General features: G+C 39.4%; 1 protein-coding gene across 4 annotated transcripts in view; it reads left to right on the forward strand.

The window, feature by feature from the left end:
- The window catches only part of LOC146461144 (uncharacterized), a 51,292-nt gene that overhangs the window by 10,883 nt on the left and 25,548 nt on the right, over positions 1-14,861 (forward strand). For 3 of the 4 annotated variants that reach the window (XM_085087419.1, XM_085087420.1, XM_085087421.1), the window contains 2 exons: positions 6,561-6,803; positions 7,615-7,938. In XM_085087419.1, coding sequence (XP_084943545.1) covers positions 6,561-6,803; positions 7,615-7,938 — 567 coding nt within the window. Of the gene's footprint in view, positions 1-6,560; positions 6,804-7,614; positions 7,939-8,903; positions 9,242-10,727; positions 10,800-12,179; positions 12,227-14,861 lie in introns of those variants that run through there. The other variant, XR_014857497.1, reaches the window with a different exon arrangement.

Consider the following 14,861-nt stretch of genomic DNA (forward strand, 5'->3'; position numbering starts at 1 on the left):
CCGGGCCAAAAGTTGTGGTTTGTGTGTTGGGAAGATTAAACAAATACGATTAGCACTTCAAAAACTCATTAATAATTCATAAACCCATTGGCCTATCAAATGGTTGATAAAACATCACCTGCAGTGGTTTTAAAACCCGATAAAACCTCCTCCTTATTAGTATGCGGTGTTTAATGTTTTTTCGTATGCTAATTTCCAACGTTCACAAAAGCATCATTGTTATGAACTCTTTTGACACACGCTTTTGAAGCCGTTCAAAAAAACTCGCAGCACGTGTTTTATCGGGTCTAAAACCACTCGGCTGCGCCTCGTGGTTTAAATCCCGACAAAATACTACTGCTCGTGTTTTAAACATTACGTTAATCGTGCACATGGAACGAAAAAAATTATTTCATTTTAAGTTTTCGTGTGTTTATTTATTTATTTCCTCACTTGCTTATTCGTTTCTACACTTACTTTAAGTAAACTGAAAAGGTTTGCAAACATATATTAAAATATGGGTGAGTAAACTTAACCCTTTAACCCCTAATATCAAATAACAAATTCTCCTATCTTTTCCCATACTTTTCTCATAAAAATACTGGGGAGACGTTATTTAAATATCAAGAAAATTCACCTTGGGTGATCATATTCTTAAGTTCTCATGACCTCAGGGGTGTAATAAGCATTGATATTACAAGGAGAAATTTGATGCTGATCACTGATAGGGCTAAAAAGGGTTAAAGAAACCAGCCATCTTATCAGTTACTGAGCCTGCTCGATGTAATAGTACACGCTAACTTAAACAACAGTTATATGCAACAACAAAAAAAGAGAAAAAATAGAGTAGCCTTTACAGATGAAAAACTATCCTTTCCTTCAAAGAAATAACAGAATTTGCACAAATTGAACAGGGGCCCCCAAGAGTTTGTTTCAGCCATAATAAAGAATGCCAAAACACTGTTGAAAAGCTGTGTTAGTCTGTAGGCAGGTAAAAAAGGTTGTGACCATTTGGCTCAGAGCCCGCTCAGCATTAAAAACAGTGTCACAGCCATTACTGGCTTGGGTTGTTTTTACAAAAGCAAATTTTACTTAACAGGTGCATTTGATAAGCTTTCGCGTGCGAACGACAAAATATGTCAAGTTGTCATTTAAAAAGTCTTCTTGCTAAAAAAAATGGAAAAATATCCGATGGAGAAGGAAGCTTATCAAGGAAATCTCTCCTACATCTATCTTATTCCCTCCTGTATATAAGACAAAAATTAAAGATTTTCCTTTTGTTTGTTAAAGGCTATGATGCCGTCACCAAGGCAACTTGTCAGGAACGACTGCCTGTCTCCATTTATACGAGCTATAATATAACTCATTTTAAGATCAGAATAAGCGATAAAAAATACAAGGTAAATGTATTAATATAATTTATCTTGGAAAACCTGTTCAGCCGTTACACACAGGCAAACCGAACGGCGTTGACCAAAAATATCAGCGACAAGTTGCGAAAACACGACGGCAGCGAGGACGAGAAAGTAAAAATACAAAAATACAAAGGCAATGGTTTTGCACGTGCTTTAAAGTATTTATAGTACACTTCTTTGATGTCCTCAGCTGCAAAAATCGACTTGAAATATCCAAATTCAAAGTTTTTAAAGAGTGAATTTTACTTTCTCTTTCTTTACTTAAACTCCGTTGTTGCTAATCGTGTTCTGGATAATTCGTTTACATCATTCAAGTTAAACGGGTTGGAAAAATTATCACAAAGTAAATCAGATAACGTGGATATCTATTTCTAAGCGACGTTTCGGTTCGCGTTGCCGTCGTGCATCAAACGATCTGTGAACACAGGAGGCGACATTTTAAGTGCTGTTCTTTAATGTTCTCTTTGCTTGCCCCGAAATTTGAACCACAGGTGAAAGAAGTAATTAACGACAGACCATCACAATTATGTATGCAACTAAAACTACTGCGGAAAGAAAGCCTATCAATATCATATTTTTCACTTTCATACGCCTTAACTCCACCTTTAGACTTCTGCGGTTTTATTCTTATATTATGAATCCACATAACGACCAGCTCCCAGTTGGCTTGATAGCTCAGTTGGTAGAACACTACACCGGTATCGCAGAGCCGGTCATGGATTCGAATCCCGTTCAAGCCTGACTTTTTTTCAGGCTTCCTTTTCGCGGCCGCTTTAGTTTCGTACATAACAACGATTGTCTATTGTTTATAATATCGAATTGCATGATAAGACTGCTTGAAAGTTTAATTTCCTATTCATATTGGAAGTTGAATGGCACTTGAGTTATTTAAGGCGAGAGAAATGAACCGTCTTTTAAGCCCGAATGGCGATCAGCACCTTATTTCTCTACACGTAACACTACTTGATAAAGCGTAAAAGTCATAAGAATATAGCAAATGATCAGCAAAGAGGACGTACGACTATTTTAAAAGATATTCTCCCAATTTGTTCCACAAGAAACAGATAGAGAGCAGTTGGGAGAATATATATGTTGTCACTGGGGTTAAAGGATGAATAATAAAGTGAATGCACACAGCTTTCTGATATGTTGGAAGACAACATGACATTCACAAAGCTGCAGTTGTCAGTAATGTCTAGTTGACCAACATGAGTGGGCCCTTATATGCCATAATCTTCTCAGCCTGTCGCGAAGCAAAAACATTAATTTTACCGTACACTGAACGTACGTATGAATTTTACAAGCACGAACCGAGATTCTGAGTCCATCTTAGGGTGCCATTTAAACCATTTTCAGTGAAAAGCAAAGTGCTTTCATATAATTTATTACATATAGAAACCACTTTGACAACATTCGTTTCTGATCGAGACGCTTTACATAATTGGACCAATTAAAATTAGAAAATTTTACGTAGGTGAACTTATAAAAAATACATGAAACTGAAATATTAGAAATATCGAGGAAGTTAGTGGAATCGCGAAAACTCAACATGAATCGATAGCACACACTTGAAGAAAGATCACCCGCGACAGAACTTTGCGTCATGAAATTCTTTTTGCTTTGTTGTTTGTCAAGTCTGATTTTACAGTCGAACCAGGTCAAGCGTACCCCCCTAGACTCTATTAATGGATCGATTATTTGAAAATTGAACCGATTAGTCGTTTCAAAGAATGCATTCATTTATTCATTGTTAGCGCGGATCGATGTTCAAATTAAAATTCGTATAACATAGATCCGCGCTAACAGTAAAAGCAATAGCCTGTAAAATTCAAACTACAGTACATAATTGAAACAGCTCGTTCGTTAAAACTGTTCCTGCGTGTTGTTGACACATTCATATAATTCGTTATGCAAATTTGGTCATGGCAAGAGCACAAAGTCAAGCGCTTGCAAATGAGTCGGGTTGAAAAATTCCAAATTATCTTTCATGTATAGCTAGCATCACCCACCTTGTAGCATGAAAAAGTTTGGTATGTATTATTATTTCACCAGACTGTCCATTATACCGCGACGAATAGCGCAACACATGTGCTGCCATTGTCGAAGGTCAACTGAAATGAACATCGTTCATTGTGAGTTCGCATACTTTTCGCCAAATTAATTTGCATATACCTCAAAAAGAGAACCGTTTATTATAATAAAACGCTTCCAGTCCTTTTTCATTTTTGTTTTTGAATAACTAACGGAAAAAACGCAAGTGTACAAACGTAAAATGTCCATTTAGTGATCATTAGCGAGTTTAAACTTACGCGACAGGACCACCGTGCCCGGTTTAAAATGGCGAATTTTTTTTCTGACAGTACGCGTTGACTGCTGTAAATCAAGAAAAATCTGCTTTTTGGAAAATCCATTGTTATATAAGTCAAGAAATTGCCGATTAAGAGGGGTTTTTCCCGCGGGCTTTCTGGTTTTCTGGTTTCATGTATTGTTCGTATAATCCAATCAGAAATCTAATTTTGATTTGAATACTTGAAACGACTAACGGGTTCAATTTTCAAATAATAGATTCATTAATAGGATCTAGGGGGGTACGCTTGACCTGGTTCGACTGTAAAAGGTATGTCAAATGAATATCTCGGTGTCCGTTATACGTTATATTTTTTTGGTTGAACAAAGGACAGTTTATGAATTTGCTAGCGTTTAGCTACCTCCGCTTAGTATATCATCTTTGATGTGGTTCAGACACAGGGGTTCTCTGTTAGAAGTAGGCAAAAAAACATTATTGGAGATTTCACACTGAGTCGTCCGAGTCGAGTTTGCACGTATGAAGATATCCCGCAGCGAACGCACACAAACCCAACTACAAATGTTACGATCTACTTAACCTCTTCTCTTTACGCTTCCACGTTTCACTTGCTGCAAATTGTTTTCTTGGTTTCATGTGGAACGAAAAATCCTGCAAAAACTTTTAAACATGCTTGCAAATTTTACTCTGGAACTGAGGTCTTTTTTGGCTACAATTCTATTTTAGTCTAGACGGTTTTATTGAAGAAATATATGTGGCTTGGATTTCAAGTCGTGTTTCAGGCTAAAACTCGCAAATTCTACCCTGAAACTGAGGTTTTAGTAGGATTATTTTTTCTTTTCTTTTCTTTTTCTTTCTTTAATGAACATTGAAAATGTAAGTGATGTGAGCAGATGGAGCAAAGTTTGTAGTCTAAACTGCTTTAATGAAGTTTGCAATATAATCAGGATGTTGAGTCATGTTAACGTGGCTAATTTCAAGGCGGCTCTCAATTTTTGAAAGAAACAAATATGATGTTTTTATTCAAAACATTGTAACACTGCCCAAATATGGTCCTGATGATGCACTGAATATTCGTCGTCCGTAGACAACAGATATCCTGCGATATACGTAATTTCGTGTCTCGGGGAGAAAAATTGGCGAAACAGTATTTAATTATCAGCCTGTTTTCGCACGCATGAAGAGAATCCCATTCTACAAACACAGTTTCCTTCAATAGTGAACACACACTCGATCTTATTGCCAGCATTTCCGAGCGTTCTACAAGACAGTTCTTCCGTTTCGCACGTTTAACTTCTTTTCACAGACAGCGAGCGACAAAACGCCTACTTGTTTTTTTCAGTGTTTTCATCTTTATTCATTCGTCTTTCACCAACGAGAAAAAATATTAAAACATTCACCACAGTTTTTTTGGAGAAAAATTTAGTTCTGGACAACGTGGAACGAAAATCGTGCAAAGCAAACTCAGTTCCCAGTTTGCTGGGAACAGACATATATATATATATATATCCTTGACAGAAATCCGATAGATTTCAAGCGCAAACGAAAAAGAAGCGGTCTTCATTGGAAAGAAACAACCTCAACTGAACTCGTTTTCGTCCCCCGTCCTCCCCTTTTCGCGTCTCTCTATAGAGGAGCCTAGAACAGGCTAGAACGGAGACCGATCGAGGATATGATCTACCAGCGGTCTTCAATCACCTTTTGTCACGTGTTCCAAAAGGATCACGTGATTAAATGGTTAGACGAAAAGCCGTGTTTTTACAGTTTCACTTCGCTGATGAAACTTCTGTAATATAAGCAAAAGCTCCGAATTAAACACACGTTTATTTACTATCCGAAGATTGGAATGAATTTTACCGCTATCAAAAGATCACAAATGTTCTGAGACTAAGGTTGTATTAACTCTTTTCGTTGTCGTTTCTTCATCTTTTTTCCCAATAGAAAACTCGATACGTAAGTCATGTGACAGCATGGCTGCAATTCGTTTTTGGTCTACACTGTTTTGTTGAAGTTTGTCATGTAACCAAGAAGTCCACTCGTGCTTAAGACCAAAACTCGCGAATTTTACTCTGAAACTGAGGCGTTTTAATAGTCTATTTTCCAGTTGCGTGCTTATTGACCTGGCCTTTGAATGGAGCGAGGCTGGAGTTGACCCTGTTTTGATAGAAACCTCACTGCTTTTCTTATGCAACTAGTTCTCATTTAGTGTCAAAAGCTCTGGGCCCGATTGTTCAAAAGCCGATTAATGCCAATCCACGATTAAAAGTTAATGGCCTTTTCATTTCGCTTATTAAAAATGTTTTCAAAGGCTAATTGAAAGCTAATGGTAAAGAAACGTCTAAGTCAAAACTGAGAGGCAAAAATCTTTTTGAAGAATCTTTATTGATTTGTCATTAAACTCAAATCAAAGTTCACGTTAATCCAGGATTAGCTTAATCGGGCTTTGAACAACTAGCCTCGCTTGCACTCATAGGCTAGGTCGCTAAGCACGAAACTGTAAATACGCTTTCAGTTTTCGTTTTCCTTTTTCCCGTTCTTCTTCTTCTTCTTCTTCTTCTTCTTCTTCTTCTTCTTCTTCTTCTTCTTCTTCTTCTTCTTCTTTTTTTTCAAAATAATTTTAACGCGTAAGATATAGGGTAGATGGCTAAAAAATTCTTATTCTCTGAACTGTAACCAGGAAGTGACGTCATGTTTCCAGTGGTTAGTTTCTGCCCGGCTTGTGACTTTGAAACAAACAAAATTTCATAATTTATGCTACATTCGGCGACAAGCCATTTTAAGCGCGTCTTTAGTCTTAGAGTCTTAGTAATCTTTATAAGTCATGAAATGTTTGAAACAATTTTACCTTTTTTTGGTCGCAGATGCCTCATCCGCGAGAAGCCTGGGCTGTGAAATAAGAGCTGCTCCTTGCTCCTCGTCACGTGATTGTCAATACTCCAATCAGATGACAGTAAACCCAGACTCCAACGTGACTGTCAACTGCTCGGTCAGAAATAACGGAACGACACTTGGCATGACCTGGGAACAAGTGAAGAAAACACTTAAACCCAGTTATGGCCTGATTTTAAACCGAACAAATTCAACAACCCGTATTTACTTTACACGTAAGTGATACTTTAGTAAACGTTGTACTGCTTTTATCCCGCATCTGATTGAACAAACAGCAGTTATATATTCACATATCTGCATACATCCGGGGGAGAGAGGGTGAGGAAATCTTGTCACAGTTCTTTGGCTCTGAACAAACGGTATTTTTTTTATTATTTTTTGATGACTTCTGGCTGGTATTTATTCAGTATTATTGGATAACTTCCGGCATAGGCTCCTACTTCCGGTTTGTTTTCTCCCATCTCGACCAAAAATGACCACTCCAGTTGTGGTGCATAGCTGACCGAGTTGCTGGCCTGGGGGGGGGGGGGGGGGGGGGGGCGGGGCGGGGCTGAGGGGGAGAGGAGAATTTTCCTTTACTTCAAACAAGGGCCGTGAAGGGGGAAAATCACACAAGTCATAAGTAGCCCACAAGGTCGGAGCTTACCGTAATCCGATATATCTGTGGCATGAAGAAAATTCATTAGTCTAGGAATATTACACCCCCCCCCCCCCCCCCCCAAACGAGATGTCTGTCCATTGCAAGGTCACCCTTAGCAGTATGTCACTGGTGCCTATTCATACAGCAATGAAGAACAAAGTTTCTTATCCAAGGAAAGAGCACGGCAGCAGCAGCGAGGCCTCGAGCCGCTGAACTGAAGTTCTGACGTCCAATGCGCTAACCGCTGTGAAAGCACCGCGCCTTCACGGGCCAGTGAAGAGTTAAACCTTATCTTCTTCGTCGTCTTCGTCTTCGTCTTCTTCTTCTTCTTCTTCTTCTTCTTCTTCTTCTTCTTCTTCTTCTTCTTCTTCTTCTTCTTCTCCTAGGTGCACTACAGTTAACTTTCAGCTCAACCTCCCCAATCCATGTAACTAAAGAAAAAAGAGGGAAGTTGAAGTGTGTTTTCAAGGGTTGGCCTCCTCCTCGTGTGGTTTGGAAGAGGGATGATCAACCAATCATCAATGGATCTCAAGGTTTTTACCACAAAGAGAAGAAGCAGGAAGAAATCGATCAGCTTGTAACTTTAGAAAGTACTCTTCATTTTCCTCCGTTCAGTAAAGAATACGAAGGATATTATTCCTGCATTGCGGAAAACAACATTACTGGCTGGAGGAGCACAAATTCTTCCAAAAGTCAAGTGATATTTGAATGTAAGTGATCTGAACGTAACTTGGATAGTGTGAAAGAGTGTTGTGTTAGAGTCCTGTAGTTTTAACGTTCGGAAATGTCTAGTTGACCAACATGAGTGGGCTCTTATATGCCATAATCTTCTCAGCCTGTCGCGAAGCAAAAACATTAATTTAACCGTACACTGAACGTACGTATGAATTTTACAAGCACGAACCGAGATTCTGAGTCCATCTTAGGGTGCCATTTAAACCATTTTCAGTGAAAAGCAAAGTGCTTTCATATAATTTATTACATATAGAAACCACTTTGACAACATTCGTTTCTGATCGAGACGCTTTACATAATTGGACCAATTAAAATTAGAAAATTTTACGTAGGTGAACTTATAAAAAATACATGAAACTGAAATATTAGAAATATCGAGGAAGTTAGTGGAATCGCGAAAACTCAACATGAATCGATAGCACACACTTGAACGTAACTTGGATAGTGTGAAAGAGTGTCGTGTTAGAGTCCTGTAGTTTTAACGTTCGGAAATTTGAGACTACCTCTCATGTGAAGGTCGTAAAGTACTTTTTTTTAAGGAAAGTTACATTTGAAAGTCTATGTTCCGTCATGTTAACAACACCCTATTCAAGCTTCATTTTGAAAGACTAGAGTATAGTCCGTTAACAATCTCATCCTGGGAACGAGGTTATACGTACAGTACACTTTCGGTCTTTATATCACTCCTTTCGCTCTTAAATACAGTTAACTCTCGCCTTACGGACACCTCGCTATTACGGACACCCCTAAAATACGGACAGCAGCTTAATCCCTGGCAGAAAGTAGATTACAGACGTTGACTGAAATAAATTCCCGCCATTACGGACTCTCGCTATTAAGGACACTAACTCGCCGTCCCGAGGGTGTACGCAATAAAAGGACTTGACTGTATTTTCTTTCTCGATAAAAACGTTAACAATTGAAATTGTTCTAAACACAGGTCCAGCGGATAACAACCTATTCACTAAGTCTGCACAAAAAGACGCGGCAGCCTTTACTAACACCAACCTAAAGTGCTTGGTTAACACAGAAAGAGTGAAGTGGAACGACTGTCACTTGAGATGGTATTTCCTTAACAAATCACTGAATGCCACTGAGAAGTATAAAATACAATTGATCACGACTGACAACAAATGCAAGAAAGCGTTCATCTTGACCTTATTAACGTTACGGATAATGACGAGGGGACGTACGTCTGTCACATGTCCTGTCCTGGGTGGGATGGACGGGTTGACTCTTCAAATGACATTGAGTTGCATGTGTATCCTCTAACAATTGGTAAGAAACTTCTCTTTTTCTGCTCCATTTGAGGCACTGGTTGGTTTTTCGACCGGTCGGTCAGTTGGTGGTCGGTTGGTCGGTCACTCGGTCGGTCGGTCAGTGGGTCGGTCGGTCCATCGGTCGGTGGGTCAAACCGTTTGTGGTCGGTTGGTCGGTCACTCAGTAGGTTGGTCAGCCGCTCGGTCGGTCGGTCGGTCAGTCAATCGGTCGGTCGGTCGGTCGGTTTCCCAGCCGTTTGGTCGGTCGGACGTTCAGTTGGTCCGTCGGCCGGTGAGTCAGCTGATCAGTCGGTCACGCAGTCGGTCGGTCGGTTGGTTGGTTTGCCGTGCGGTCAATCTGTTGGCTAAATGAATGATTGACCAGACAAGCGGAAACACAGGCTGACCCACTCAGTGACTTTTATCAAATGTCTTTTTCTTAACCGCGGTCAAACGTAAAAAAAATCTGTTTAAAAAAGGGTTTTTTTTGGTCTCTGAGTTTAAAACTCCCAAACCATTTGTCATTTGTGTATTTGTGAGGCGTACGAACAGAAAACAATGACACACAGCCCACGACCAGTCGCCATTGCTTTCCTTAAAAAAAACCTTGAAACTTTTTTACTAAACCGTAAAATGATTTAATAAACTCACGGACTCACAAGAAACATTTCATCTTTGAGCTCCCAAAGTAATAATTTTTTCTTTAACGGACAGCCAGCAACCTAAAGGAGCACCTTTATTATAGGAACGGATATTAGTAAATCAAAACTGTCTTGCTTGAAGCAAAAACCAAATTTGGCAAATTTAAAAGAGAGGTTCATATGCCGTATTTATTCGATTAACCGCCCACCTTGAGTAAGCGCCCACCCTGAAAGCCCAGAAAGTTAATAAGCGCCCACCCCACCCCACCCCCAACAAAAAGGATTTATGAAGTAAGAGGAGTGTCAGTTGCCACTGAATTTTGTTCCAAAATTGGTTTTAGATGCTGTAGTCAATGAACTTTTATATTGCTAATGGATTGTTTATATTAGTTTTTGCACTTTCTTTTGTCTTGTTGAAGCAAAATTAACTTGTTATCCCTTGTTTTGTTATTCTCTAAAAAATATCGTCGCTTGCTGAAAATGTTGGGAAAATAATAAGCGCCCACCCTCACTGGCCCAAAATTAAATAAGTGTCCTGGGGCCTGTCTCTCGAAAGTCCCGATAATTAACGGGCCCGGAAAGCTGTTGTTGTTTACATTCATGATCGAGGTTTCAATAATTTTGCAGATAATATGATAAAACTGTCAGTTAACAAAACAAAATGGACTGATTTGTTACCTAAGACCCGCGCTTTTATTCTTTAGATTTTTATTTGAATATTTGATTTCGGGCCCGAAAAGTTACCGGGACTTTCGAGAAACTAGCCCCAGGGCGGTTAATCGAATAAATACGGTATAAGGCCATAGAAATGCTTTCTAATTCGAACACTTTCTAACAAGAAACTTTTACTTTCACCTCAAAAAGTTTCATTGTCAAGCGAGACTGTAACCACTTCAGCTCAGTCAAATCACAGAGTTGTGGACCAAGTAAAGTCAGGTCAGTATTTCAACCCTCCCGTGGGGGTACTCCCTGTGATTTTATGTGAGTGATCCCCCCCCCCCCCCCTTCCCCCTGTTTCCAGTTGTGACCTTATTACAGAGCACAAAACGCCATTTCTATACCCTTTTTCAGGGTTTCTGACCTGGAGGGATGGCGTTTGCTTAACAAAAGTGTATTTTGTTCCCTCAAATACGAGAACAATGGCAAGAATCGAACTTTAGGTGTAAGTTAAGTTAAGTTATGTTTTAAGAATCAAATTTTAGGTATAAGTGTTTTAGATTAAGTTATGTTAAAAACAGCAGAAAACACCACTTTAATTTCTCATTATTTGGCACACTGCTCTTTTTTTTGCAATTTTAAAGGGGAAAAAGCGCAAAAAATTTAAACCAATCCTGCAAGCTGATCCTTACGAAAGAGAAAAGACAGAGGCAACTAGAATTCAATAATCTAACAAATGTATATTTATGCCCGATATTTGGGCTTGAAACAAAAACCTTAGTTTGTGGCTTTCCGTTTTGGCCTGCCTCCAAAGAAGATTTGTGTTTCAAAGTAAAAAACCGCACACAAAATTATGCTTTTTTGACTTTATGTTTTCTTCTTACTTCTATCTATTTTCCACCGTACGGATCAGTTTGCAGCGTTGTTTTAGATTTGTTCAAGATTTTCCTCTCATTGAGATCTTTTTTTAAAACTGATCCGGGAACTCTCGCTGGTTTGTACATGAATCGTGGTTAATGCCATATGTCTTTTCAGCATAGCATATATGCTCTTGAAAATACAAAACTGAATGCAAGGCTGGCACTACGGCAAAGGGCAGATTTATTAGTGGCCAATATTTCGACTAATAGAATTAGTCTTCCTTAGGGCCAGAGCTATACTGAAGGGCAATATAGTAACGGCTCCTTAAATTAAAGTTTGAAAAATACATGGAAAAAAATGACTGGCTAATACATGATATGAAGACAGCGTACTTGTAAACATGAGATAACAAAAATATAGTAACGGCTCCTAAAATTAAAGTTTGAAAAAATACATGGAAAAAAATGATTGGCTAATAAATGACATGAAGAAAGGGTACTTGTAAATATGAGATAACAATTCTATTAGTCGAAATATTGGCCACTAATATATCAGCCCTTTGCCGTAGTGCCAGCCTTGCATTCAGTTTTGTATTTTCACGTTCAAGTGACGCCTGACACGAGGTCTTTCACAAGAGAGATCCGGCAAAATTACTAGCAAGTTTAATTCCTGCGTTGTGTGGACCTCTGCATTCAAACGTTTTTATATATGCTCTTGTTTTATCCTACATCTTCAAACTGGCGGGAATAGGTCAAAACAAAGGATTTTGTTTTGACGATTTTTCTTAACTTTCCACAGGAGGCAGTCCAAGAAGGTGGGTCTTGCCCATTATTATTTTATCAGCAGGTACGGTCTTTGCTGCGATCACGCTAGCCGTGAGTTGTTACGTCAAGAAAAGGAGAACATCCTGGAACATTGAACGTAAGTTAAAAACGTTTCAATCAAAGATCAACGTGTAAAAGGATCGCAACAGTCCATTTTACAGTTGTGTGCTTAGTGACCTGGCCTTTGAGTGGAAGCGACGCTCGGAGTAACTTTGTTTTGATAGAAATCTCTCCGCTTTTCATATGGAAATATTGTTGTTCTTTTGCTAACTGGAGTTCATTTGTGTATTCAGCCTCGCTTCCACTCTAAGGCCAGGTTGCCAAGAACACACCAGTCAAACGGGCTATTCTAGAATCTACCAGGTGAAAATCCGCTGACCAAGAAGACGTCAGATTCTGCAGATCCTGGGTATAACATTACGCAGTGGACAGCCTCTTGAGCCAAAGAATAATTTTGGGTTCTTAGCACAAAATTTAGCGAATTTTTGCAGTTGAAAACCACTGGAGGAGGTTTGCAGACTGCTGCGCGGAGGAGAAATTAAAATTCAATAGTGATAATACATTAATGAAGTAATTAGGGACGGTACTTTCTAATACAGAGGTATTTTGTGCAGATTTGACTACGTGGGAAAAGCAGATCTTAGTAACGGCTATTTGAATCCAAAAGGAAAATTGGGAGTATTCGTGCATTTTTGAAACTTTTGAATGCAGGAGACCACACGATGCCCAAATGAACTGTTCTGAGGATGTTTCGTTCGTTGCCGGATCTCTTGTGGTAGAAATGCAGGTGCCAGACGTCACTTTACGTGTAAATAAACCAATCTGATCCCTTATTTTTTCTCATTGTAACTCTGGCCCTGAAGAAGATGTACTAGTTGAAATATTGGCCCAAACAACAACAACTAAATAAGCCCTTTGCCGGAGTGTCAGCCTTGCAGCCGGTTAGGTTTATTTTCAAGCATTTTTCATAGATAATTAAGAAACAGTAATACCAAAAAGCGTTAAAGTGCATAACGAAGTATGGATTTTTTTCCAAATTGAAGCTAAATTATCACGGAAAAATACGTGCTAACCCCAAGTTTTCTTTTTGGGCTCCAATAGCCCTTGATAAGATCAGTTTTTTCCGCGTAGTCATTAACCGCCCGTAAATATCTTTAAATTAGTAGGCAATCCCGAGATGCGCATAACGTATGCGCAGTAGCGGCACCATCCTTAACTAAGCTTTATTCACTGCAGGCTGCCCTGAGGAGGGAGTGACAAGCAACAAATTGTTTATCAGTTACAGCTCGAAGGACTTTGAATGGGTCAGTGAAAATCTGATCTCTATTCTCGACAAACACTCGATACCCTACAAAATTCACATCCGGGACTTTGAGCTGGGAAAGCCCATCGTCCAAAACATGGCGGACAGCGTGTACGGCAGCCGCCAAGTGCTGATTGTATCGTCTGACAACTACCTCGCCAGCAACTTCTGTCGGGAAGAGCTGCACATGGCCATCCAGAGGGGGATAGACACGGGAGATTCGTATCTGATTCTCGTGATGATAAACAAGTTCAAGAAAAGGCGACTGCCGGGCGCTTTGAGAAATAAGATTTTGCTGGATTTTGAGAAACACACCAAGAAGCAAGACTGGGAGGAGAAATTGGTGTACGCAGTGAAAGGTGAAAGCCTCTAGGCCCGGGTATTTGAGACAGTCCACAATATACCTTTTCTCCCCTGCAGTAAAATTCGCCAGTTCGAAAATGAAGCCAATAATAAGTAATACTAAACGTTTATATAACGCCAAAATCCTAGAAGTTTAGTAGCGCTCAACATGAGTAAAAACATTAAAATCATACAGAATTAACCATAGAAGTTTAAAAGGAATAGGAAATAACAATAAAAGTATAAATAAAAACCTGGTAATCTACCTGTTTGTTTCAGTTTATTTGCCATTATTCTTGCACATTTCCTGCTTAAAAGATGAGTTTTGAAAGTCCGAAGAGTTTTCAGGAAGAGAGTTCCACAGTATTGGAGTAGCGACAAAATAAGCTCTTAGGCCCCGTTTATATGGAGAAAAGTTGTCCCGGGCAAGAGGGTCACCCTCCCAGCCGAGTCAACTTTAGCGAGCGTTTATATGAGAAAAAAGTTGACCCTTTTGCCCGAGCCAAGAGATGACCGTCTAGAGATCATGAAAACATGCGAAAAAAAAAAACCGCCTCGAAGTCTGCAAATCAGATCGGTTGTTTTTCGTAAGTTTACAAACGTTGGCTTTTTATACCCAAGAAATTCTGGTTCCTATGGTTTTTGAAACCAAGTTAAACAGTTCTGAAGTTAAACCTTCCCGGACAAAATCGGTTTGCGAAGGCTACACGAGTCGTGGTTGACTGAATCTAGCCGCGTGACATTTCAAGTTCTTTTCGCGTTGAATTTCGCCTGTCGTTAAGTCCGTAATCACACAAAACTGAGATACAAGTGTTTGTTGTGGCATAACTTGATAACACTAAACGCCAAATGATTTATATACCTTTTCATATAATTTGACTTTGTCGGCGTTGAAGTCGGTGGCATTGAACTCGCACATTCCCAATGACAACAGAGCTCGCGCATGCTCTGATTGTCTCGCCTTGACGGAGTTGACCCGGCTAGGCGAGCTAAAGTGTTTATATGGAGAAA

The sequence above is a fragment of the Pavona decussata genome, unplaced genomic scaffold (genome assembly GCF_977016875.1).
Source record: "Pavona decussata unplaced genomic scaffold, jaPavDecu1.1 SCAFFOLD_202, whole genome shotgun sequence".
NCBI classification, from domain to species: domain Eukaryota; kingdom Metazoa; phylum Cnidaria; class Anthozoa; order Scleractinia; family Agariciidae; genus Pavona; species Pavona decussata.